Consider the following 27,216-nt stretch of genomic DNA (forward strand, 5'->3'; position numbering starts at 1 on the left):
TGTTTGACAGTTGCTGTTCCTGGCATTTGAGTGATCTCTATGGCCAATATGACTGCAACAAGCATGAGTCAACACGTATCATCTAAGTGTATGGTGTTTGCGATGGCCAGACAACACTATTACAAAAGATGTATCCTGAATGCTAGGCATCATTCTTAAACAAGATAGCGTGTCATGAATCCAAGGTCAGATGAAAAGGTAAAGTTGATGGGCCATTCAAATAGAAGCATTCAACATGGCACTTGTGTCGATTTTTGGACAAAGCAGGCCAATGAAACTAGTACAGCAAGACAAATCTTTCATGTTTCGGCACCCAACACATCTACATTGGTCGAGACAAGGGAAAATCTACAAACGAAGCTTTCAAAGCAGACGCCATGACATTTAGATTAAAAGCCACACAATCAAGACAAGTATATTTTAAATGTGAATCAAAATGTTTATTATAAAAATGGAATGAACAATAGATTTATGAAGACCCAATAGAGAAATCTGTAAGAAAAGAAGTTGAATTAATAAAAAAAAAAAAGTTCAAATAAATGATTGAAATCTTTCATCAAATTGGAATACAAGTTTCTTTTTTTGTTTTCAGAAGTTATTATAAGGTAGCTAGGGGTTTTTCGTCATAGTCATAACGACTAAAGTCAAATGCCTGTATCATCCTTTAAACAGAAAAAGAAACTCATACTCGCAAAGAGAATCCAGATGATTTCTTGTTGAATAGAGCGTTGTACTTACCAAAAATGCTTGTTGTTTACCAAAGAATGGAATGAAAGAAAAAGAGAGTAGATGCCACATTTCCTACCCTTTATATATCTCTCTGAACCAGGCCGAATAAATTTTTTCAAGAAATTTTTTCGTGTCTGCTCTTTTCCAGGATGGAATGATAAACAGTCTATCATCGAAGATGGTGGAATCTCTCAAGTGCCAAAAAAATTTATTGGCATGTGCAGTCCTGAACGTCAAATCCAAAGCTGGAAACGAGAAGAGGTCCATATTGCATATGGCCTCAGTGAATCATTAGTGTATGCTGGCCATATCATCATCGACATCATAGGTGAGACTCGAGAATCCAATGCTTGATGAAAAACCAATGCAACTTTGTGCTTTACCATTGCAAGTTTATTACGAGAATTGAAAAAAGTTCGCAACGTCTTCAAAACCAACTATCAAAATATAACATACTCAATGGATAATATAATCAGCGCTTTCCTTTCTGATGCTTATTTTTGCTCTCGGATTCCAATGGACATGGATCAGGATGTAATGCTTTCTTTTAGCCCCACTACACACAATGCGAACCAATATATAAATATAATGGGCCGCGTTTTTCTTTCGTCTGTCATCGAGTTCCAATATTTTGGCTGTCTTGGATCGTTATTCAAAAAGAGATTTGTTGCATGTCTTTGGCAGACCAAATCAAACGACTTTCGATATCTGCAAATGATCCTTCAGGTTCAAAACAACACGAGCTTGATTGTATGTTGGATCAAGCTTCAAACGCGTGTCAAAAGCTTCAACAGAGGGCAGACAGACAGAACAATTTCAGAAAAACTATTGGCTATTTGGGGATTTCCACTTGCTTTTGAGTCTAGATAGGTTCAACGCAGGCATGTCCTGATCTGCGATGTCAATAGAGTTTACCAAGAGAGCTTCCAGTTTGGGCAATTATTGCAGCAGATACAAGGGGAGCATATACGTCAGACTCGTTTCAACGAAATGTGCCTTATTGAGCCAATATTGAGTAGCAATGTCCATGGCATTCTACTTGCTCTACATAGTGCTCCATTGCTGTATTTTCACGAAAAAATAAGTACAGCTGATTCACCCTGTTCCTCTTCAATACTGATGCTTTTGTATATGCTTTAAAAGTTGAACAGTACAAAAAGAGTGGCATAGTATCCATTGCTGGTACCAAACTAAGCAGCCAAGTCATTTATGGCAGTATCAAATTCATAACAAAAGTGTGCCTATTTTTGAGCCTTGTACAAAAATTAAGTTCATCTGAATTGTGGTTATCTTGAATCATTGATGCAACAATAAAGCTGGATCAAATCCCACTCGTAAATTGCTTTTCAATCGTCTATTATTTCTGGAACTTTTCTACGAATGGCCAGCCACAAAAGACCTGACTCCTCTAGGAGGTCCCACATTTGTACCATTGGAAATAACGCCTATCCAAGTAGGCAGCATATCGGCATTAGCTCTTAATACACAAAAACCTGTAAATGACACCGAAAATCAAGTGCATTTAATCAGAGATTTCTCGTGTTGTAAGGCGCTTTAGAGCGCCAGAACAGCACCAACTTACTGACACCTTTGCTCAACTTTTTTTTGGGATCGCCAAAAGTCGATCAAAAACCACGAGGTATCCCTCATGGTTTCCATCGAAATTCAAACGATCGCGTTTTTCATCTTGAAAATGAAGATTTTTACTATGGTATATATTAGTTCAAAATGTGTCTCTCGACTCAAAGCAACTTCTGAAACCACTTTTATCAGGTCTTCATATGCAAAATTTCGACATTTTGGCCAAAAACCTTCATATTTTGTGGAATTGCTCAATAAGTTTATTCAGGACATCTATTACAGTTAGCACCATTGGAAGCGCCTTGAAACGTACTTCAAGAATGTATTAGGAAGCATAGGGTGATCATCGCAGCTTATATAGTCGAATATCCCAAAGTAAATTAAAGAGGTCGAAAAGAGACAATATCTGTCCAATCTTGGACAGAAAAAAAAACTGAGTATGAATAGTTTTGACTTGGGGGGGGGGGAGGCGGCGAGCAGCGCTACTGCTGGCTGGTCGAAATACCTTTCTGATGATGACAATGATGCTTGCGATACTGATTAAATGGGAATCATAGAATTGAAGGAATAGTTGCTTAGCCCTGATCCTATTTTTTTCTTGAGATTTTTTCCTGATAAAGCTGTGTTTGCAATGGCAATATCTCAAAAAAAGTCGCTGTAGAATTTATGCAAGTCCTGTATTTACTTATTAGCCGATCTATCTCGCTACGCTCGATGTTGGCGTTGCCCTGCGGGCTCTCGCCAAAGATATTTTAAATCATATATTATAGCATTTTGGTGTATCAAGTAAATTTTAAACAACCACTTATTAGTTAGTAAAAGAAAGGTTATATTAGAGCCGGGAGGAGGAGAGGTATCTCCCTCAGTGTCCTTTTTGCTTACACTGATATCAAACGAAGCCTATTATTGAGACGATGTGAAAGAAAATTCAAGGTTTATGCAGCATTGTAGATCACAATCTCCATTTTCTGATGGTAGAATTGCCGCGCCATTCGCTGCTACTGATGCTCTTAATAAGATGGCGACATAAAGCTGGTCATGCACAAATACAGAACTTGTGCAAGACCTACATCAACGTTTTTGAGATATTGCCATTGCAAACACAGCTTTATCAGGAAAAATCTCAAGAAAAAAATAGGATCAGGGCTAAGCAACTATTCCTTCAATTCTATGATTCCCATTTAATCAGTATCGCAAGCATCATTGTCATCATCAGAAAGGTATTTCGACCAGCCAGCAGTAGCGCTGCTCGCCGCCTCCCCCCCCCCAAGTCAAAACTATTCATACTCAGTTTTTTTTTCTGTCCAAGATTGGACAGATATTGTCTCTTTTCGACCTCTTTAATTTACTTTGGGATATTCGACTATATAAGCTGCGATGATCACCCTATGCTTCCTAATACATTCTTGAAGTACGTTTCAAGGCGCTTCCAATGGTGCTAACTGTAATAGATGTCCTGAATGAACTTATTGAGCAACTCCACAAAATATGAAGTAAGGTTTTTGGCCGAAATGTCGAAATTTTGCATATGAAGACCTGATAAAAGTGGTTTCAGAAGTTGCTTTGAGTCGAGAGACACATTTTGAACTAATATATACCATAGTAACGAGCCGTTTGAACGTAGGTTGGTTTCCACCGAAGCGAAGCGTAGGTCAGGAAACCACCCGAAGTGCTGAAAGGCTCGTATACCATAGTAAAAGTCTTCCTTTTCAATGTGAAAAACACGAAGGTTTGAATTTCGATGAAAATCATGAGGGATACCTCATGGTTTCGAGTCGCTTTTTGGCTATGTTTTTTGGGTCCCCAAAAAAGTTGAGCAAAGGTGTCAGGAAGTTATGACTACTCGAGTACAATTGTTTGGTGTCATTCCGGTGACTCAGAAAGACCTACATGCCAAGATATGAAGGCTTGGAAGCTGTCAAATTTGGTTATGCATTGCTTTATAGCTTTTATTTATACGGCATGAATCTCATGTTTGGTAGCTGTAGCTTACTGAAAGGGTAGTTCCGTAGCCTGTGCAACTTTTGATTCGAATAGGAGGCATATTGATTCTGGTGGTAAAGCTAATTCATGCAAATTTTGATGCGTTATGTTGTTGGTGGTAAGCTTATTAATAAAATGGAAACGAAAAGCCGAATTTGCTGCTTGTTGAATACTATGGTTTTGCACCTTCGCTTCGCTACGGTAAAACCCTCATTAAGATTAATATTACTAAATGTTGGGTTAGAGATGCTTCGTTGTCATGGTTTTTCACCTTTATTTTGCTTACGGTAAAACCACCTCATAGGTCAATGTTGTCAAATGTCGAAATAGATGCATTATGCTCTTGATAAATGCACCTCCTTTAAACCCCTCTCTCCAATGCCGGCTTTGCCGATGGTTTATTCACCTTGCATGGTACTCAATTCTTTATATTTTGAATGCTTTGCAGTATATATATAATGAAAATACACAATGACGATATGTCTTTTGCTGAGCGCGAGCTTAAATCATGGAGCCTGGTTTGCCTTTACGGTCGAGTAGTGATATAGTGGGCAAAACGGCAAAGGAAAAAAAAATAAAAAAATCGAAATCTGGATGTGTTTATACTATCGCTATTACTACCAATAAGGCCACTATGGTTGCATATGCAATGCCGTGCTATATCATGGTACAGCCTCAAAAGCCGAAATGTCATGCCGCATCAATTGCATATATAAACCAAGGCGAGGGATTCAATATTTTTCTTTTTTTCATCGTCTTGCACCCCAAAAAAAAGACCATGATAATGAAAGGTACCATTTTGTTCATCATCAATGCCTTGTTCTTGGTAATGACTACTGCGCAATTCAATGATGATATCAATACCAACAGCATCAGCTTTGTGACACCTATCGCTGATACCCCTCCCCCTACTCTTGCTACAACCACTGCAGCTGAGAGCGACAATACGAATGCAATTTTGCCAGCTGTTACCATGACAGTGACAGAAGTATCTACCATAACCACGTTTCCAAAGCAAACCACAGCTACTTCCTCTACCACTGCGACTACCACAAGTAATGATGCATCAAGGTAAGTTTCCTCATTGCGAGTTGTATAGCATCATCATGTTGTATTGAAATCACCCAAATTAAAAACAGATTATTCATGATGAAGTCATCTCAGTTAGCGGCCATTGTCGTATTGGCGTATTTGGTGTTTTTGATCTAGATCAGAAAACAGAAATAAAGCATGTATAAAACTTGATGATCTCTTCTCTCTCTCTCTCTCTCTCTCTCTCTCTCTCTTTCTATCTCTTTTTCTTTTTATATATCATCTTTGATTTCTTGATCTGATCAATTTGCACCGAAACAGATGTATGTATTTTACAGTGATTGGAGATGTCTTGATGTAGATGATGGGTTTCGGAAGGATGAAACGATACCATAATGAAAAATCAAGACATGATTGACATGTTGCAGCCATTCTGATATTCATCTTTTTTTTTTTTTTTTTTTTTTCTTTTGGCCATCATTTAGAAATTTAGTATAAAAATTTAAATGGGAATGACAGAAAACAACAACGCCAACTACTATACAGGCAACGCCCAACCACCACCACCCGCTTATCAGGGTGGAGCACCTGCCGGTCAAACTTACTATCAACCACCACCTCCTCAAACTGAGTACGCACCCCCACCACCTACTAACAATCAACCAGCTAGTATGGGCCAACGATTTACACAATTCTATGCTCCACCCAAAAACAGAAAGCTAGGCATGAAGAGGCGACTCTGCTCATTCATCTGCTGTTGTATCCTGATCGGATTGATCGTTGGTTTAGCTGTCGGTTTAACACAAAGAAGCTATTACAGCTACAATAGCAGTTGTAACTGGTAAATGTGTGCATGCATGTAGGATACGAGAGTGACACTAACTGATCGCATTTCGTTTCATAGTCGAACCAATTCAGACTGCACCGTTCGATATGGTAAGCACATCTTTAGATCAGGAAAAATAATTGTCATATACTAACCACGCTACATGATAGGACCAAGCACTTACTGTTACTCTGGCTGTCAATGTGCTAGAAGATAAAACTCTCTTGTGTACCTTTAATAATGTCTACTATACTTAATTCCAAGTCGTTCTTTTATAAATAAATGTCGAATCAAATCAAGCACTTGTTTTTGGGGGTATATTCAAGGAGAAGAAGTTACTATATTACATACAAAATGGATGAATGATGTACATGTTGCTAGAGGCAAACTAAAATTAAAATTGATTGTTCCAAGTAACGTACATGTAATGAAAGAAAAGACCTGCATGTCATGCACTGCTGTAAGGAGGCCACACCTCTTTCTAGAGATCCTATCCATTTGAACTAGGGAAACAAGCCTTAAGCACGCCATCACATCGTGGAAATATGAGATACCTCAGCAAGTGTGTGAAGAGGGATCATACGATCACTGCACGTATTATTGGCCAAGATAGACCTACTTACAAGCGCCGTCCTACCGCCCATCATAAGGTTAAAACCTGCTATTCCATCTTCATGGTAAAGTTCTCCAGCGGGAAGCTTCCACGGCAAAAGAACAATCATCAAGCGTCCTTTTTTTTCTCTCATTTCTTGTGATTTTCCAATGTCAGGTTGCAACACAACAGCAACACTATCCGTGCACCGTACGCTGAAAACATTGAAGGAAGCATGGTTACAGTGACACACGGCTGCTTTATTGTTGCGAATATGACAAGTTGGTGCAACACAACATGATATCTGGAATATATCAAGCTTAAATTCGTCAAATAAAAAGGAGGATGCGGAGCACTTGCGCAATCATTGATAATGCCGTGCTGGTCTATTCTTCTATGAGCCGTTGTTTTCGTCATTCTTGTGCTTTTCGGATTTGAATTATCCCATCTTGTCGCTAAACCTTAAGTTTCTTAATTCTGGTCGCAGGACCAATGCGTCCTGGATAAAAAGATATAAAAAGAAAGACCAGCGTTCTGTTCTCTCTCTCGTTTTTTTTTCATCTTCTCTTTCTTCCATTATACACACACATACAAACAATATGACACTTCAAAAAGAAATCCACATTCCATTTCTAAGTCAAGATGAACAAATCTTTTTAAACACCACAGCAACATTTAGTCAGTACAGAAGAATGTCGAATCAATCCCTGGTGGACCCATCTAGCAGCAGCAGCCATCATCGACCAAGTCTAGAGAGCAATCGCCTCAGCCATAACAAGCGACATCAAGTCGTTTCTGTTTCTTCATTATCGTCCTTTTTATTCAAGAGAAGAGGCTCTTCTACATCGTCCTTGGCTTCATCATCTTCTTCATCCATGGACTTGTCTTCTACATGTCCGTCGTCCCTGGCTGAGGATGACTACTTTCCCCCGCAATCACCCAAAGCAAGAGAATTGGAGTCGCTTATTTTCGAACAACCACAAAGAACAGTGCGACTAAGCTTGACTCCACGTTGTGCAGTCTAAATTACTTTGTATATACCAATATGCCACATACTCTTAACACTCGCATTGTATAAACGCCTCTTCCCTCTCGCTTTCGCTGAATCAGGATAACCCCTAGCTTTTCAAGTACATGTAAATAAATACACATATATACATATTGCAATACCCAAACCAAAAAAAAGGTTCCAGTAAATAATGCATCCGGGATATCAGTTCCCCCCCATACATTTGATGATGAAGCATAAATGAATGTAAAGATGGGCGCGGGAATGCATTAGTCTACACGATCTATAGGCTCTCCTGTATATATTCAAATGTGAAACCAAAATCAATCTAATTAGATTTCATCATGACATGTAAGCGTTGGCCCTCTCTTGGCAGTTGGAATTCATTGCAAAGGTAGCTTGACTATGATTGAATTTCAAATCCATTGCAAACCTCATACTTTATGCACTTGATTGTTTGTTATTTATCAAAGTGCTGACAAATATAAACATGCAAGTTGCTGCTGCAATTGCGTTTCACTAACCTCATGAAATAATAGTGGTAAAAGTACAGAGCTATCTAGTTGATATCACTGGATTGCCAAATCATGATGGTGTGCTGCGGTTAATAGCTTTTGTTAAACCCCTCTTCTCTCCTCCCCTGTCTCCCCGCCACTCTGGATATATCCATGTTTTGAGGTTCAGGGTAAACCAAAACTTGATCCGAATGTTATAATTTTATCAGCGAATATAAATGTAGTAAAACGGGAATACAGTATATGAACGGAGCGGTTTTAGACATTTCTCTTTTTCCATACAGCGCTCAATTCATAGCTCTCTTATAAGCATCTATACGCCGTTGTTGATGAACAGCTTATCCATGAATGGCGAGCAATGTATCCTATAGCAGCTCTTGTAACTACACGAGGACAGCTCGCTTTGAGATGGTGAAGAGACGTGTGTAATCTAGTAACCAGATCAAGAGTCATGCAACGGGATTCTGTACTCGTCATATAAGTTGAACCAGAGAGATATCATGGATGGTGGTATCAACTACATCCAATATGCTGTTTCTGTAGGACACAATAATTAATCCCTACATGCTCTCAAAAGGGTGGTTACCACTTGCGCGTGTTTTTCATTGTAACTCGACACCAAATCACGATGCCATTAGAATGGAAAGTTGAGTACTTGGCTAGGTATCACTTGGAGTCAGATGAAACTGTCAATCTTTGGCAATTCAATGCACATTACGCCGTATTAGCATAGCAGATACCTGATAATTGTTTATACATGCTGGAAATTACCTGCCAACCCCAGGGCTTTCCTTGCCATGTTATAATAATATTAGGCGTTATCCGTCTCCCATGTACATTTCACTTGTCAGGTCCCATGTATTCAGTTACGAGAAGACTTGCCATGTCATTCGAGCATTGTTCATTATACTACACGACTGTTTATCTATGATATAAATGCGTACAGTACCCGTCAAGATGATCTCAATTTGAGAAATCTCGACTAAAATCATGCAGGATGGCTATTTTTGACGGGGGGGGGGGGAAGAGATGATGATCTGACTTGAAATCGATAAATTACTAAGGGTTTTTTTTTCTTCTCAATGCAAATCAGACGAAATTGATCTACAAACAACGAAAAACAAAAAACATTTGATGTTGATTTTATCTAAAAAACATTTTCGCCCAAGTAAATTGAAACAATGCTCATTTGTTGCGCCAACTTTGGCGTTGCCATTTGTTTTTGGATTCAAGTGTAAATCATATAATTTTTGATGTGATTTGGGTTATTATAGACTTGGTACATGCCCCCCCTTTCAAACACACTGCAATGGTTGTTTCCTCAACATTATATTAAAAAAAGCATCATCATGATGGCAAATGATGTTAATTGATGCCAAGTCGAAATACAAACCCATCTAGAGACAAAGATAACGCCTCAGATCACATTCATTAAAACTAGACTGATGTTTTAGGCTCATGTTTGCATCATAGTTACTACCATGGAATGAGTGTACAGAGTGTTATACACATCAGCCTAAAATAATTAATTACTGTTTAGAATTCCAACCTAAATTGGTCAAAATCGTTCGTCTTACTACTCTATTACTTACCATTGAACTCATATAAACTTTGCCTATTATTTATATAAACATATCATTATTGTGGATCAAACATTTTGAGATGCCATCAAAGATCAAGGAAAAACCGGTTGAATCCATTTGAAAAAAGGGAGCGAAGCCATTATAAAGGATATAGGGGAAGTACATTATAGATTCATAAAAGGGGGCTTACAGGGAGCCCGATACAAGCTTTATTCATCTTTATTATCAAACAACAAGGCATCATTTAAGGTTTAGTAACATTTCATGACGAAACTTTTCGCGTGAGCTCTATTTGCGTGATATTCATGCAACGTTGTATATAAATACTCGAGCTGTTTCTGGGCGATCTTCTTCTTTTTCCTTATACATTTTCATCTACAACCAAATAAAGCATGTCCAACAAGTCCGTCCACATTCCGTTTCTCAGTGAAGATGAAAAAGTCTTTTTAAACACTACTGCAACATTCAGCCAAGTACGAAGGATGTCGCATAGCGCTGAGCAATGCAACAGTGTCAGACCCAGCATGGAAGACAACACCCATACACATCATCAGCAGCGCCATCGACGAAACCAAGTTGTCTCTGTCTCTTCATTAGCATTACTATGGAAACGTAGAGATTCTTCTACATCCACATGCTCCTCGTCCTCATCATCGTCATCAACGGGCCATACTATGGCTGCTGGATCAGTCGCCAGCATGGATCAAAATTCAAACATGACATCTCATTATATTGCGGAAGAGGAAGACTATCCAGAAGCATGCTGTCCTAAATCACCCAAAGCAAGAGCATTGGAGTCATTGATCTTTGAACAGCCTCAAAGAACAGTTCGATTAAGTCTAACACCTGGTTGTGCTGTTTAATTTCACTCTTTCTCTCTTTATTCCATACCCTCTGTACATATATATATATATACACTTAGCATGCCTTAATCTCCTCCTATCACTATTTCTGGCCTGTTGACCTTCCTCTGTGTGTCCCCGCCCCCCTCACTCAATTATATTCGCCATCACTCCTTTTATCTCAACATGGAGGGGGGGGGGGAGTAAGCAAATGAACATTTTACCCGCCCTACCCATGGTTCGCATTCTCCCTCTTTTCAACAACTATGTTTATCCTTATACATCTCCCTCTTTCAATTGTTTCTATGATTTGTGCATGTGAATAAAGAACATTTTTATGGATTTGCTAAAATTGCCATGATTTGGGTCTTTTGAATCCTTTTCAACTCGTCGAGGCGTCGTTTGAGCGAGGCTTCTTAGATCAAGCTAGATATTGCTAGATGTTGTTCATTTCAATTCGCTTTTCAAGATGGGATTGCTGATTGATTTGCATTGGGTAAAGAGACCAAATGTGTCAAAAGTGACTTGATTAACTAAAAGAAAGGGAAGGCTTTGAACCATTTGAATTCAAGGACGGCAGGCAGCATTCAACATCAGAAGTGTGGTGTAGCAAGAATTATTTGAGGGCATGCTTCCAGGAATCAAAACTGAGCTATTTTTTTTTTCTCTCTTTTTCTCTCTCTCTTTGCTTCTATATCTTATTGAAATAGTGTTAGTATTTTCTACATGATATCCGCAGCAGCACTAGCGACAACCCTAGCACATAAACCAAACAATGAGAAGTCTCGTGTTTTAACACATTTTCTTATAGTGTAAATAATGTCAAGAAGTGACGACGAAGATTCCAACTTGTACGATCAAGACGAGGACAACAGCATCTCTCATCGCTCTGATGACGATGAAGAGGGCGAGGATATTGGCTATTCATCTCGCAAAGGTAACAACATTGCAGACGACGACGATGATGACGACGACGATGAAGATGAAGAGGAGGAAGAAGAGGACGAGGAAGAAGCTCGAAAAGTAAATTCATCACCACTAAACAAGTGTATATAACAGCGTATCTGAATCTCTCTTGTTACGATTCTCTAGGTAGCAGAGGGCTTCATTGTCGATGATGAAGAGTCAGATGCCTCAGATGAAGTAGCTGTTCGCCGCAAAAAGAGAAAGAAGGTCGAAGATTGTAAATAGCGGTTTCTATATTCAGCATGCAAAGAGACAGAGACTGACACGCTTTGACTCACACACACATTGCAACTACATAGATGATGAAGATTTGGACGAAGAAGATTTGGACTTGCTGGAAGAAAACACGGGCATCAAACTGAACCGATCTACAGGCGTGCGTATTTCCCTTTGTGTATACAGTTGCAACATTGTGAGATAACATACTCTTATAGCCCAAGTTGAAGCGTCTCAAGCGTGGTCGTGAAGAACAATCTTACGAGAAACCATCCAAGGGCGTTGACAATATCTTTTCTGACGATGATGACATGGCAGCAGAAGAGGCAGAACAAGAGCTTTCCCGTGATAGCCATCGTCGTAGTCGTGATGATTATGCTGAAGATTACGATGATAGAGCAAGATATAGACATCGCGATGCTTATGACGATATGGGAGATTTCATTGCTGATGAAGACGATGAGGATGATTTGAACGAAACGCTGGGTGAGAGAAGTCAGCCTCGTGGTTATGATGATGATCGTGGAAGACGTGGAAAGGCCAACAAGGATATGATGGATATTTTGCCAGAAGGCATCAGCGAAGAGTGGGTTATTTTCTACCAATTGCCTAGATGATTGTGCGACTGACTCATATTACGATATAGTGTTCTTGTAGACATGTATGATATTTTTGGCGACGGTGCAGAGTACGAATGGGCCCAATACGACGATGAAGAGACGGAAGCAGCCAAGGAGCGTGAGCCTCAGTTGGCAGATATCTTTGAGCCCAGTGAGCTTGCTGAACGTATGATGACAGAAGAAGACGAGGAAATTCGTCTGCGTGATGTACCTGAACGTCTGCAAATGCGCTATGAAGGACTCACCAACAAGACATTTGAGCAAGCAACCAACGATCAAGTGCAGGAAGAAGGCGCTTGGATTTCCCGCATCATGGCTCGTCAGCGCGGAGAAGAACAGCCCACGGATCAATTTATGGCTGCCGTTGCTCATGTCGTCAGTTTCTTTACACGCGAGTTTTTGGAAGTACCTCACATCAAGGACCATCGTCGTGATTACTTTACAGAGGTGGATAAAGTGACAGGCATCAGCAAGGAGATTCTGACAGAGAAGGATCTATGGGAGATTTACGATTTGGATTTCAAGTACCATAGTTTCATGGATCGTCGCAACGCACTCAAGGAATTCATCGCCAAATGCCAAATTGTCGACGGTTATGTAGAGACCATGCTGGATCGTGTGGAGAAGGTGGAGGAGGTCACTGATCTGACAGATTACATCAACCTGAAATTCAGTGACAAGATCAACCTCATGCAACAGCAAACGCGTGGCCCCAAACGTCCTATGAACAAGTCCTTGTACGAGCTGAGCCAGACCTCCAAGATTGGCGAGTGTCTGCCACGCTTTGGTATCTCTGCCAAGGAGTTTGGTACCAACTACATGGAAGGCAATTTGCGTCATACTCCCGATGATCTCTCCGTGGACCCCATTGTGGAGGCTGAGCTCTATGTCGACTCCAACTTTCCCGACCCCATGCGTGTGTTGAAGGCTGTGCGCTCTGTGCTGGCCCAAGAAATGTCATTTGACCCCCAAGTCAGAAAAGCCATGCGCAAAGACTGGGAGTCGTTTGCTACTGTTACCGTAAAGCCCACTGAAAAGGGGTACTCTGTCATTGACGAACTGCATCCCATGCATCCCTTCAAATTCCTGACTGAAAAGCCCATTACCGAGTTTAAAGACGGCCAATTTCTCCACATCCTCAAGGGTGAGGCTGACAACCTGTTGACCATCACCATCAGCATTGCCGACTACCCTGCTTGGTTTAATCGTATTGCCACCTTTTACGTCTCAGATGCCTACAGCGACACTGCTCAACAATGGAACGATCAGCGTAGGGAGATCATTGAGCAAGCCCTCAAGGAACATTTGATGCCATTGATGAGCAAATATGTGCGAGAGAAGCTGAGAATCGAAGCACAGGAGTTTATCTGTCAAGCCTCCTTTGAAAACCTGTACAGCAAGATCAACGTGGGCCCCTTCCGTGGCGCTGAATCTCACTTCAAGAGCCCCTTGCCTCGTGTTGTCACTGTGTCTTCTGGTAACGGATCGGTCAAGGACCCTGTGGTAGCCATCTTTGTGAATCAACGTGGTAAAGTCCTGGATCAAATTGAAGTGCCCAATCTCAAGGATGAGCGCTACTGGAAGGAGATGTCTGATTTCATCAAATCCAAAAAGGCCAATGTGCTTGGTGTAGCTGGCTACAATGCAGAGACGCGTCGTGTTATTAAACATATGCAGACCATGCTCAGTGAAATCAACCAGTCGCACGAACACAATGGCATTTCTCGCATGGATATGGTTGTGGTGGATGATGAAGCCTCTCGTTTGTACAAAAACTCGCGTCGTGCTCAAGAGGAGTTTAGTGATTACTCGGAAACCATGCGCTACTGTATTTCGCTGGCGCGTCGCCTGCAAAGTCCCGTGTTGGAGTATGTTGGTTTGGGCCGTGATTTGCTGGCTATCCATCACCATGATCTGCAATACTTGGTGCCTGAAGATACGCTCTTCTTTTACTTGGAACGCGCTCTCATCAGTGTCGTCAACGACTTGGGTTTCGATATCAATGCTGCCATCACCAGCACCTATCATGCCAATGCTTTGCAGTATGTTTGTGGCTTTGGCCCTCGTAAATCGCAGAGCATTCTCAAGAAGATCGAAGCCACGGGTGAGTTGGAGAGTCGCACTGCCCTGGTGCTACGTAAATTGACGCCTGCCAACACCTTCATGAACTGTGCTAGCTACCTCCGTATTCGTGACATTGACGGTGCTGACATTTTGGATGATACACGTATCCATCCACAAGACTACGAGTTGGCTCGCAAGATGGCTGCTGATGCTCTGGAAATTGACGAAGATGAAATGGACGACTATGACTCCAAGGTAGCTGTTGTTACGCGAGTCATCAAAGAATACCCCGACAAGCTCAACGACTTGATTTTGGATGATTATGCTGTCGTTTTGCGCAAGCAATACAATGCTCCCAAGCGCCAAATTTTGGAACACATCAAACTAGAACTCCAAGGTCCCTACCATGACCGTCGCCACCGTTACAGCCGTCCTACAACTGAAGAGACCTTCATTATGGTCACTGGTGAGACACGTCAAACATTGAGCGAAGGCTTCATCATACCTGCCATGGTGGTTGCTACTCGCGGCAAAATTGCCAACTGTGTACTGGATTCTGGTCTTGAAGGTATGATCTATGTCGAAAATGCTTCAGATGAGCGCATCATGAATGTGGGTGATGTGTTGCAAGTGGGACAGACTATCAACTGCAAAGTGCTTCGTATTGATCGTGACAAATTTATGGTGGATCTGTCAAGCAAGGCATCTGATACCAAACCTGGCTCCGATTATGAACTTCGCAAGTTACCACTGGACCCTTACTATGGCCACGTTGAAGAGACCAAAGAGCGCGAACAACATCGCAGCAGCCGTCGCAAGCAAGCGCGTTCTACCCGTGTCATTAAGCATCCCTTGTTTAGACCTTTCAACCACATGGAAGCAGAAGAGTTCTTGGCCAGCCGTCAGCGCGGTGATCTCGTCATTCGTCCATCCTCGCATGGCTTTGATCACATTGCTATTACTTGGAAGGTAGATGAAGATGTGTACCAACATTTGGACGTTGTGGAAGTTAAGAACAAGGATGATCCACATGCACCTGTCAGACTTCGAATTGGAAATCAAACTTTCGAGGACTTGGATGAACTGATTGTTACTTATGTGGAAGCAGTAGCTCGTAAAGTGGAAGAGCTCATGTCTCATCCTAAATATCAGCCCGGTGGTACGCGTGCTTTGAATGAGCATCTAACTGCTTTAACGCAAGCGAATCCCAAGATGTCTGCTTATGGTTTCTGTCAAAGTGAAAAGCCCGGTTACTTTGATTTGGGCTTCAAACTGAGCATTCGTGGTCCTCCTATGCGTTGGGTATGTATATTTATAGAGTTGGATGGGGGGGGGGGGAGCGTTGCCGAGTTGGTAACTAACAATATTCTCAAACTATCTAGGTTGTCAGAGTCCTGCCTGATGGCTATCGTTTGCGTGATGTGTCTTACGCTCAAGTAGATGACCTTATCAATGGCTTCAAACATATTCAACAAGCTGAAGCGCAAAAGCAAAAGCGACGAAATATGAGCAACAACCCCCACAGATACTAGAGTTACTCTTTCAGCACCAAAACTCACACACACACACTCTCTCTCTCTCACCCACATTTACACTCACTCTCCACACCTTTTTATGTATAAACACAATTTTCAAAACATGATTTTATGAAATCACAATAAAAGCTTCATTTCTGTAGTTTATGATGCTGAGATGTTGCCTTGTCGTATGTTAAAATGGCAGAGCAATCGATTGCTGTGGTGGATTAGTTCACTTTATTAGGTACTAGATAGCAATGATCAGCTTTGGTTTGCTTTGTTTTATCCCAAGGAATTGATTTGCTAAACAACTCTGACAAAATACAGCAGTGATGATGGCCACCGCACTTTAATAGAGACTTTGGACAGATGGTTCTAAACCTCCCATCCTATATCCAACACCTAACGCAAAATCAATAAATAATGGCACGCTATTTCAACAGATGCGCAAAATAAAAAGCTTTATTGAAATAATGCTCAGAAAGAAAATGTATTTTTTCTTGGTTGATCAAAGCATATCATGTCCTGATGCTAACAGAATCAATCTCGAGAAGGTGAAATACAGTTGATTCCAAAAAAAAAAGACACCTACCTTTGTTGGCAACCCTTCACTGAAGAACCTACTACTCTTCTTGGAGGAATGATCATGCAGCATGTCACCTGGTTTTGGGGTACTAAAAAGGCGACACCTTTGACACTCTTCTTCTTCCCAGCCAAACTATGGAAAAAGGCTGTGAAAAGGGACTCTTGCAGCTCCTGATGAAAGGAACCACACAACCACCCTATACCCTAATGTTTGGGATCAGAAGCCTGGCAGAGAACCGCACCGATGCCGTGGCAGAGTGATATTGAGCTCCAGATTACTGTCGATGGATATGCGACAAGGTATGCCTACATTGGTACCTGACACAGACTTACAAGACCGTAAATTGTCGGCGCTGCTTCCTAGCAGTGAGAGCGACCTAACGGGCCAGTCCAGCTGTGAATTCTCCTTCTAGCCCTACCTCTCAAGTTTTAGGCGATACAGCAAGCTGGTTTGAGCAGTCTTGTAATGTATAAATGGTAGCGACAAATGATACACCCCTTCAGTGGCGCCTTATTCCCTTTCATCTACATTCTTCCTTGGAAGAAACGTAAAGAAGAAAATTGTTGCTAGATGTGAGATAGACCCCTGGAACTAGGACTACGAACCCAAGTCAGAAATGAAGGAGAGCCAGAATAACCAAGAAGACCTTGCAAAACGTTCATAACCATCTGAACCTGACCATAAGGCCCAAGAATGTGCTACCATTGGCAAACGCTCTTTCAATATCATCTTGCAACATTGCTCCGCTAAAATCATTGCATTATGAAAATCAATTATAGCAACATACGAGATCTTTGATTGCAACCAGCAGCGATTGATGATGCAACGTTCTCAAACGTTTCAATCAACATTTAGTTAGTATATCTAATGTAGCTCTCCTGTTATACTACAGGACCTCAGGCTTTCAATTCCTCAAAACAGTTTGAAGTCTTGACATTGCACGCATAAAATGAAAGCGTTTATCTCCTCCAAAAGCTTTATATTTTTATGGCACTATCATTTCCGTAAAATTATCAGATTTAAAGCAGAATAGGGCTTAGTCTTTAGGTATTATATGCAGCTCGATGAAGAGGGTGTCAATTTTGCCTTCCTCATTAAGCTTTGCATTTGAGTGCCTAATTCGCAACGACTAAATCCGCCAGCTATAGAAAGTGCACATTGAATACAAAAAAAAATAGGGAAAGGCTGAGCTAAAGTACGCTTTTGGCTTATAATCTTCGTCTTCTTATAAGCTTCCAACAGCATCGATTACGCTTAGGAGAACCATGGCATTGAGATTGTCAGTCGAAACTGGTTTAAACGCCGATTGTTTATACGTCGTCTCGATTGGTTAAGTTTAATTAATTTTCGACTTGTTTGATCTATTTTTGGGCATCCGACTATATGACATGGTTCCTAACTGTTTTATAAAGTACTTTTCAATACACATCCGATGATACCAATTACAAGAAATGTTTAGATTGAGCTTACTGAGCAATACTAAAGAATATGAAATGAGAGTTCATTTTGATTTAATACATGCCATAGTAAGAGTCTTCATTTTGAAGGACAAAAACGCGATTTTTTGATTTTTGATGAAAACCATAAGGGGATACCTCGTGGATTTTCGTCGATTTTTGGCGATCCCAAAAAAGTTGAGCAAAGGTGTCAACAAGTTAGTGCTAGATGAAAGAGATTATTTGGTACTGTTCCGGCGATCTAAAATGGCCTCTACTAACACGAGAAATAATGGTTCAATGCAACCAAATTTTGCTGTGCTTTGAATTTTTAGCGTGGTAAGAGGTAATGCAAGTGTGTTGTCTGCTCTTATTCGACTTATTTACATCAATACAGGTGTGTAGCATCGTAGAAGACTCAAATGTGCAGTTATGGAGGGTTTTCGCGTGAGGGTAGTAGGTTAAAAAAAATGGATTACAGTATGATTAGTAGGATTCAAGGAAGGTTCCCTAAAATTATGTTAGCTCACCCTAATATCAAGTTCATAGCGCTAAATCCAGATCACCTTACCACTTACTATTCAATCAAATAGTTGAACTCGTGGATCGACAATCTTCAGCCATCAAGGCATAAATTGCAGAGCACTGTGCATAGATCTATATGAAGCATGACTTGGTGGATTCAATTGACATGTTCATTGCTCAGACACTGTCCTCCCCTCGCCTCAATGCTAGGATTTCTGTCGATAACGCAACATGGATGTATGCTGTATTACGCTTATCCATATCTCTCCAGACTGCCATTCAAAGCGCACCATCCACAATCCCATCATCTCTACCGTATAACCAAATAACAAGTGCCATGCAACACTCCACCTTTTTATTATACAACTTAATCAACCCATCTATGTCCACAACCTCTATTACCACACACATAAAATAGTGTCATTTTTGCATCTGCACGTCTCGAGGATGACTGGAAGAATACAGCTTCTGGATGACCACATTTTGCACATTGAACATTGGCTCTAGGCTGTCAGCAAAAAAAAATGAGCTCGCATCGTTTGCTTACTACGGAATTCATCAAACACAACACTTACAAGAGTAGGATCAGTACTCAAATCTGCCAGCATCATGGTTTGTTCACTGTTTTAGCGAGATTAGTCATCAGTCAGGTTGAGATAGAATATCAATGAAATACATACGAAGGAGCGTGCACAATTTCATGACGATAGACACACACGTTTTCAGCTTGTTCTTGATATTCACAATTGCGACAAGCAAACATGAGTTTTCTTTCGTTTTTATCTTCTCTGGGGTATAATAAGTTGTTGCTATCGAAATGTCAATATGTCACTCCTCGCTTCGGGTTGAATACATGTAGCTTTTTACCATTCTAAACAGTATTTGAATGTAGCCATAATGAAAGAATGAAAATGCTGGAAGTTAAAGAGTGTTGAAGCTTTTTTTTTTTATTTTTGGTTCAGGATGATAAATGAACAGAAGAGGTTGAAAGAGTCACGAATTGAAGCTGCGGTGGTGGATCATGGTCCATCACCATCCTCATGTTGTTTGACACCCTTTACAATGATAGGCACTAGCCAGGGCTTTGATCCCAACAAGCCAAACAAGAAACTTGACACTTTTAAAAAGATTCTATTTGAAAGACTGACACCAATGCCATACTTCATTGCTGTAGTGTACTGTTGATCAAATGAACGAGATAATCCACCAAATACGAGGTGTCTTTCCAGCTGCTCAATCTGCACATCCTCATAGCCAATATCTTCCAGACGCTCCTCGTACTCTTCAACCGTAACCAGATTTTGGATAGGTATATGCACTGTATCGCACACGAATTTAAAGATATTCTTTTGCATTGGAGATGCGTTGTGTAGAAAATCGGCTTCAATGGCTAGATCGTACAGTCCAATAGAACCATGCAGATTGAGTCTTTTGAAAGCCTTCTCCAAAAAGTGCCAGCGAGTATTGTAATGATAGGCTGAATCGATGCTTGTGATATAATCAAACGTGCTTGTGGATGGCAATATCTGATCGAGGTCGTCTGCTGATCCATGTAAGAGTGTAATGTTTTGCTTCCATTGTGAGCTTGTCAACCGCTCGTTTGCAATCTTCCATTGCGACAATTCATTCGTAATACCCTATATTATGTGAAATATCAGCACAGTGCTCTAATTGATATATGTCAGCCTTCCTTACCGTAACCTTGGATTTATATTTATCTATAGCTTGTGATTAGTGCTTGCTATTGCTTTTCTTTATGATGCTTTGCTATCTACCGGCTAATAAGAGACACGAGTCACCACATCCAAAACCAACATCTATACAATGGCTCGAATGAATTGTCGCTCACCCACTAGGGGAGAAATGCCTTGACTGTTCTATAGATTTACTTACCTAATACTGACGCATTTGGATTGATGTCCATTTTGTCTGCAACTGCATGAACTAGGTTCTCACAAGCCTCGGGAAAACTCATGTTTTTCTTGCTCCACAAGCCCATGTTAAACCAAAGAGTTTTGGGAGGCAGCTCCAGATTGAAGAGCAAATGTCTTAGGCCGTAAATCTCATTTCCATCTGCACTAGCTGTTGTTGTTGTATCGTCTGTTGTCGAGTTCACTAGAATGTACAAAATGCAAGTGATTCCAAGGGCATGCAAGTAGATGAGCGTCTTTTCTATATAGCCATCTGTGTATAGTATAATTAGCGGGAGAAGACTCAGGTATCCTGCAACAACGCTAGTATTGAAAAGCGTCATGTTTTGTTGAAAGAAGAAACGAGCTCGCAATCGAGAAATTTGGGTTTTCGGTGTTTGTCTGTCACACGACTATTGGTATGAATCAGGCACACAAACGTGATTACTTGGCAAGCAGTGTTTGTAGGTGATTGTACAAGGAGAGGAAATGCAGTTTATTTAGAAATGAATGTTTGTAACAGTAATGAATAAGAGGTCAAAATTAGGGAGAACAAAAATAGAGCTACAATAAAATGTTTTATTATATAAATTTACCAATCGAGCTTGGCCTTCTTTTGACCTTCACCGTTGATGGAGATTTTAGTGGCCTTTCCTTTGTAGCCCTTTCCGTTCAACCAAGGCCATGTTTCAGTACGCTTCACCTCGAAATCAGCAATCTTGTCAGCCTTTTGCATGGTCAACCCAATGTCATCAAAGCCATTGACGAGACAGTGCTTACGGAAAGCCTCCACCTCAAAAGGCACCTCATGACCAGCATAACGAATCACTTGGTTGATAAGGTCCACTTCGACTTCAGATCCCTTCTTGGCTTCAGCAGCAATGGCTTCTAATTGATCCTGAGGAAGGACAATAGGGAGCATACCGTTCTTGAAGCAGTTGTTGTAGAAGATATCAGCAAAGCTGGGAGCAAGGATACAACGAATACCAAAATCATTAAAGGCCCAAGGAGCATGTTCACGAGAACTACCACAGCCAAAGTTGGGACCAGTGCAGACCAAGGTACGTGCTTGACGATAGGGTTCTTGGTTGAGGACAAAGTCAGGGTTCTCAGCACCGGTAGCAGGGTCAAAACGAAGAGCATAGAAAAGAGCACTACCAAGACCAGTGCGCTTGATGGTCTTGAGGAATTGCTTGGGAATAATCATATCAGTATCGACATTGGAAATATCAAGAGGAGCAGCATAACCCTTGAGAGTAGTGAACTTGGGCATGCCAGCAGATTCACCGGTACTAGGAGGTGTAGCTACAGCGGCAGAATCAACAGAACTGGAATCGACATCCTCCTCCTCAGACTCGAATTCAGCAACAACTTCTTGACGAGGGCTTTGCTTGGGAGTACCAGGGATTTCAGAGACTTCCATGTTACGTACATCCGTGAGACAACCTTTGATACCAGCGGCAGCAGCCATGGCAGGACTCACAAGGTGAGTGCGACCACCAGCACCTTGACGACCTTCGAAATTACGGTTGGATGTAGATGCACAACGTTCTCCAGGCTTCAATTGATCAGGGTTCATACCGAGACACATGGAACAGCCGGCTTCTCTCCAATCAAAACCAGCATCAGTAAAGATCTTGTCCAAACCTTCACGTTCAGCTTGACGCTTCACCAAACCTGAACCAGGTACCACCATGGCATCCACCCACTCAGCAGCACGCTTACCCTTCACAACAGCAGCAGCAGCACGAAGATCCTCAATACGGGAATTTGTACAACTACCGATGAATACCTTATCCACCTTGACACCTTCCATAGGCGTATTGGGAGCAATACCAATGTAATCAAGAGCACGTTGGACAGCAGAACGACGAATGGGATCCTCAATCTTGGCAGGATCAGGAGTCGAGCCAGTGATGGGAACCACATCTTGAGGACTTGTACCCCAGGTAAGAGTGGGAGCAATGTCGGCAGCGTCAATTTCTACGTTGATATCGTATTTAGCGTCGGCATCAGAGCTGAGAGACTTCCAGTATTTGACAGCACGATCCCAATCAGCGCCCTTGGGAGCAAGAGGTTTATCACGAAGGTATTCAAAGGTTACTTCATCAGGAGCTACCATACCAGCACGAGCGCCTGCTTCAATGGACATGTTACAAATGGACATTCTTGATTCCATGGATAGAGCAGCAATGGTATCACCACAGAATTCAATAACACAACCGGTACCACCAGCGGTACCAATAACACCAATGATGTGAAGAACGATATCCTTGGATGTGACGCCGGGAAGAGCTTTACCTTGAACACGGATACGCATGTTCTTTGATTTCTTTTGTAAGAGAGTTTGAGTAGCAAGTACATGCTCTACTTCGGATGTACCAATACCAAAAGCAAGAGCACCAAAAGCACCGTGTGTGGATGTATGTGAATCACCACATACAACAGTGGTTCCTGGGAGAGTGAAACCTTGCTCAGGGCCAATAACATGCACAATACCTTGACGACTATCCTCCATGCCGAAATACGTCAGACCAAAGGCTTCAATATTTTGCTCAAGCGTCTCACATTGAGTTCTTGAATCAGTTTCCTTGATAAAAGTGGTGATATTTTTGAAGTTCTTTCTTGTTGTAGTAGGAATGTTGTGATCGACAGTAGCAAGAGTACAATCAGGACGACGTACAGGACGATTGGCATTACGAAGACCTTCGAAAGCTTGAGGACTAGTGACTTCATGCACCAGATGTCGGTCGATATAGATCAAGCAAGTACCATCTTCTTGTTGATCAATGACATGATCATCCCAGACTTTATCATAGAGAGTGCGAGACATTTTGTATATAGGGGGTTATTTTTTTGAGAAAGAAATGTAAGAAACAAGTTAAAGAAACAAGAAAATTCTCTCGTTCGTCTACTTGCAGGTTGTTATAAAGTAAATGTTTGCATTTATCCTGACTCAATGAGATTGATGAAATCATTGGTCAATCTTACCAAGTTGGCACAGGTTGTATCAGTGACTCAGGCGTCTTGATTGCCTGTCAATTTACAAATCCGACCACAAAATGCTTGAACTGACAGTGACTCAATGAGTCGCTAAGCTCTTATTGGCCTAACTCTACTTGCTTCCATGTAACGTAAAAGCTGGGGATTCTTTTTCCCACTCCTTTCAGATCATATCATTCAAAACAAATCAGCAAAATACAACGAACAACACAAAGATCATGAGCCTTTTTCCGAGTGGATTTCAATTGAGCCTTTGAGGGCATAAAGCATATCATACGGGTGTATACCACTTGATGTCTCTGTATATGCATTATTCATTCACAGATGTTCCGAAAAGAAATATGCATTGATCATCTTGCATTGTGGAGAACTTTATACATGCTCGTTCACACTTGTATCCATTTACTTTTCGTCTAAATCAAACATTTGCCGTTGCCTGTTTTTATTTTACTTTATTTTATTTTGAATCAAGTTGAACGGATATGTGTAGAACTGATGATGTAGAAAAAGCGTCTCTCTGAATTTGTTAAATTTTAAGAATTGATCCCTAAATACAGAATCACATTTAGTCTCATTTCAATTCCACATTTGAATCTCTTTACAGCAGAAACTATCAGACGAAGCATATCATACACACATCCTATACACTCTGCCATTGCCCTTGATGTCGCAAAATGGCGTTGAGGAAGGGCACTTTATTTGAACGGCGATTCGAGGCCAATGTTTCTTTCCCGAGTTTGGTCAAAGCTTATGTTGCAGATGCGTCAGATGAATAGCGCAAGCCTACAAACAAGATCTTAATAAGTCCAGTTGAATTAGCCGCATTTATACTAATTTACAGAAGCTCGGGTATTTTGTTTCGATTGAAACATCTTATTGAAAGTGGTTAGAATTGATGATCTATCCCTGAATTTGTTGCCATGGAAACCAGAACGCAGATCATCTAATTCTAAATGCCGCTATTTCTGCTCTTCGATTCATGATAGCATTCAGCGATGCGCTATATAGACTTTTTTCACAAATATATGATAATAATGACATATAGAAGTATATATTAAAGAGATGATCTATGCAAAAATAGCTCAGAAAGATGATCAATTGAGATTCAGATGGTATAATTTTCACAGATGACAGATTTTACTATATTACCAATTTTCAATATTTGACAATGACAATAGATGCATAATTAAGTCTAACTCCAAAGATTTGATGTAGTTAGAGCATGTTGTAATTCTTAAGTTTTTAATTACACTATGTGTAGTACAGTGCTACAATACAGGTCGCTAGATATACAAATGTTTCGAGGATGTATGGCAGATTTCGATGCCCAACGCTTAATCTGAATTACATAGGTATACAGATGGTATACAGAACCATGTGATTCATAGAAGGCTATCCATGGGGCTATATTACTCTCTGCATGTAAGAATGAGACTCGACGTAAATGCAACTATGATTCGACATACAGTAGTATATCATACGAATGCTAACTTTGTTGCTCACATTTGTACATTGTCTCATCTTGTAGTACACGCATAAAAAAGTAAGATTTTTATATACATGGAGATTCAAGTATGAATCCCTTTTACCCATATGTATTTGATAATCGCTGTTACACCCAATATGCTATGTACATTATTAAATAGTTTGCATTACAAAATTCTGGCTTTGTAGTCCATGTCTTACAAAGATTTTGTTGTATTCTTTGCGCAAATAAGACGCTTTATAAATAGCAAACATCATATTTGGCATTAGTTGGATAGTGCGCGCACTCACAAACCACAATACACCACAGTCCATTATATGTAAATAAAAGTAGATCGATAAGGTCTGGTGAACCCAAGCACAGGAATCCTGATAAAGTTATTATCCGAATTTAGCAAGTACGGATGGAGTACTACACACAACATGAGGAGATCTCTCATCCCTCACTTACCCACCCTCCTTCTCCTTCTTGTTTACGGAACAAAGGAAAACGAAGAGGACACACGGAAGATGCCGGTGCAAATACAAACCGAGGTCATGCACATTTGATTTGATATTCACAATGAAAGATGTAATCTCCATGATCACACAAGGAAAAAAGAAGGTTCCCCTGCTCACAATATTTATAGAGAGAGAAAGGATAGAGTTACACATTGAATACCTGTGCGGTGTTTGTGCGTTATCATGCGATCATAAAGGTTATTAGCACAATCCTCTTTTTCTCTCTTTCCCTACAATTAAAACGTGGGCAGATCGCCAAAGATTGCTTTTTTTTGTCATTCAATCCTACCCCCAAGAAATGGCCGTGTTACAAGTTTATATATAAAGAATAATTTTAGCATTGAATTTTATTTCGATTTTTAAGATATATAAAAAAAAAGTAAATGTAGTATATAGTAATATTTTTTTCTTGATTGTCAATGGATCTAATGTGATTGACAATTACATTGAGAAGGAGACATAATATTACATGTATTTTTTTTTTCGTATGATGGAAAAGTAAGGGTAAGAAGAAGAAGGGTAATAAAAGATGTGGGAATATGCTGCTCATGAGAGCAGTCTTTTTTTTTGAGATGGGAGAAAGAAGAGGATACATTTACAATATGGAATTAAGATGGTATGAAAGGGGAGGGAGAAGACCGTGGTTCTTTTTTTTTTGTAGATTGAAGGTAGCTATGCTTTTTCCAGTTTTTTTTTTTTTTTGTTTCTTTCAAGAGATTTTTCAGTAAGCCATTCGACATGATGATTGCTTGTCAAGTAGTTTTGATATACACATCATTTAATGGTCTATCAAATGCCATTGACATTAATAACAAGATCCTCAAATGTCACCCTGCAATTACTTTTTACTTACGACTTGAGCGGCTACAATCTGGGCACCAGCTAGTTTCAAAGTATCGTCTGTGAATGAGACAGTAGCTTTTACCTCGACCAAAGCAAACATTTTGTCCTGTTGTGTCTGATTTGGCATTTGATTTGCTAATGAATTGACTAAAACGAATAAAACCCATTGTGTGATGTATAATGTATTGATTTGTAAGAGAGGAGGAAAAAAGGAAGTGAAAAACCAAAAAGCTGAAAAGTTCGAGATGTCCTATTTATACAGATATGAGTGGCTTTTTTTTAACTATTCGTTGTGTTGCTCTAAATTGATGTACATGTCTGTATCTGTATCTGGCTGTAATAGTAAAAGCTGTCTGCTGCTTATAATCTTTTAGTTAAGAGATGTTTCACATTCCACAAGCATATCATAGTGTGAAAGAGGGACAAAACCTATATCCCCCCCACAACATCTCTCCCCCAAACTTCCTTGTTCTCTCTCTCTATCTTTTTTTAATTCGACTGAAAGTCTTACAAATGTACACAAGATCACAAGCTTCATCACGGGGATACTACCATTTTTTTACAGTTGATTTTGCTCATTCACGTTTGGAACGAGAACAAAATACAAATACATTTAAAGCAGCGATACATCTTTTCCATAAGTGAAATGATGATTCTTTCTTGAAATCCATCATGATCAATCTGATTATATGTTAGTAGGTAGTGGAAAGGTGGCCCCGACTCCTTGTGTTATAAGATTTTTTAAACTCGAACTCTGTACACCAGTTTCTTAAAGACCTCGACCCGTGATAAAATTGCATGTTACATTTTCTTAAACTCTGCCACGATTTTTATTGCGATAGTTTCTTTTTT

At 40.4% G+C, this 27,216-nt stretch overlaps 8 protein-coding genes across 8 annotated transcripts; 5 read left to right on the top strand and 3 right to left on the bottom strand.

Annotated features, from left to right (window-relative positions):
- Nucleotides 1-5,071: 5,071 nt before the first annotated feature.
- Nucleotides 5,072-5,502, top strand: ATC70_012983 (uncharacterized protein; the record flags this gene model as incomplete). Its single annotated transcript, XM_064832151.1, has 2 exons — nucleotides 5,072-5,364; nucleotides 5,433-5,502. The coding sequence occupies 2 exons, from the start codon at nucleotides 5,072-5,074 to the stop codon at nucleotides 5,500-5,502; spliced, it is 363 nt and encodes a 120-aa protein (XP_064679854.1).
- A 329-nt stretch (nucleotides 5,503-5,831) lies between these two features.
- ATC70_012984 (uncharacterized protein) lies at nucleotides 5,832-6,368 on the top strand (the record flags this gene model as incomplete). The annotated part of the gene is made up of 3 exons (XM_064832152.1): nucleotides 5,832-6,166; nucleotides 6,230-6,261; nucleotides 6,322-6,368. 3 exons carry the CDS (start codon nucleotides 5,832-5,834, stop codon nucleotides 6,366-6,368), a joined length of 414 nt encoding a protein of 137 aa, XP_064679855.1.
- Nucleotides 6,369-7,342: 974 nt separating this feature from the next.
- ATC70_012985 (uncharacterized protein) lies at nucleotides 7,343-7,768 on the top strand (the record flags this gene model as incomplete). Its single annotated transcript, XM_064832153.1, has 1 exon — nucleotides 7,343-7,768. The coding sequence occupies one exon, from the start codon at nucleotides 7,343-7,345 to the stop codon at nucleotides 7,766-7,768; it is 426 nt and encodes a 141-aa protein (XP_064679856.1).
- A 2,474-nt stretch (nucleotides 7,769-10,242) lies between these two features.
- Nucleotides 10,243-10,713, top strand: ATC70_012986 (uncharacterized protein; the record flags this gene model as incomplete). Its single annotated transcript, XM_064832154.1, has 1 exon — nucleotides 10,243-10,713. One exon carries the CDS (start codon nucleotides 10,243-10,245, stop codon nucleotides 10,711-10,713), a length of 471 nt encoding a protein of 156 aa, XP_064679857.1.
- A 798-nt stretch (nucleotides 10,714-11,511) lies between these two features.
- ATC70_012987 (uncharacterized protein) lies at nucleotides 11,512-16,090 on the top strand (the record flags this gene model as incomplete). The annotated part of the gene is made up of 6 exons (XM_064832155.1): nucleotides 11,512-11,715; nucleotides 11,785-11,875; nucleotides 11,958-12,034; nucleotides 12,093-12,460; nucleotides 12,521-15,860; nucleotides 15,941-16,090. 6 exons carry the CDS (start codon nucleotides 11,512-11,514, stop codon nucleotides 16,088-16,090), a joined length of 4,230 nt encoding a protein of 1,409 aa, XP_064679858.1.
- A 2,899-nt stretch (nucleotides 16,091-18,989) lies between these two features.
- Nucleotides 18,990-19,518, bottom strand: ATC70_012988 (uncharacterized protein; the record flags this gene model as incomplete). The annotated part of the gene is made up of 4 exons (XM_064832156.1): nucleotides 18,990-19,130; nucleotides 19,198-19,243; nucleotides 19,303-19,431; nucleotides 19,490-19,518. 4 exons carry the CDS (start codon nucleotides 19,516-19,518, stop codon nucleotides 18,990-18,992), a joined length of 345 nt encoding a protein of 114 aa, XP_064679859.1.
- Nucleotides 19,519-19,641: 123 nt separating this feature from the next.
- ATC70_012989 (uncharacterized protein) lies at nucleotides 19,642-20,876 on the bottom strand (the record flags this gene model as incomplete). The annotated part of the gene is made up of 4 exons (XM_064832157.1): nucleotides 19,642-20,259; nucleotides 20,318-20,340; nucleotides 20,398-20,439; nucleotides 20,516-20,876. The coding sequence occupies 4 exons, from the start codon at nucleotides 20,874-20,876 to the stop codon at nucleotides 19,642-19,644; spliced, it is 1,044 nt and encodes a 347-aa protein (XP_064679860.1).
- Nucleotides 20,877-21,124: 248 nt separating this feature from the next.
- On the bottom strand, nucleotides 21,125-23,365 carry ATC70_012990 (uncharacterized protein; the record flags this gene model as incomplete). The annotated part of the gene is made up of 1 exon (XM_064832158.1): nucleotides 21,125-23,365. The coding sequence occupies one exon, from the start codon at nucleotides 23,363-23,365 to the stop codon at nucleotides 21,125-21,127; it is 2,241 nt and encodes a 746-aa protein (XP_064679861.1).
- Between the last annotated feature and the right edge of the window lie 3,851 nt (nucleotides 23,366-27,216).

This window comes from Mucor velutinosus (assembly GCF_035048745.1).
Source record: "Mucor velutinosus strain NIH1002 chromosome Unknown tig00001571, whole genome shotgun sequence".
Lineage (NCBI taxonomy): Eukaryota > Fungi > Mucoromycota > Mucoromycetes > Mucorales > Mucoraceae > Mucor > Mucor velutinosus.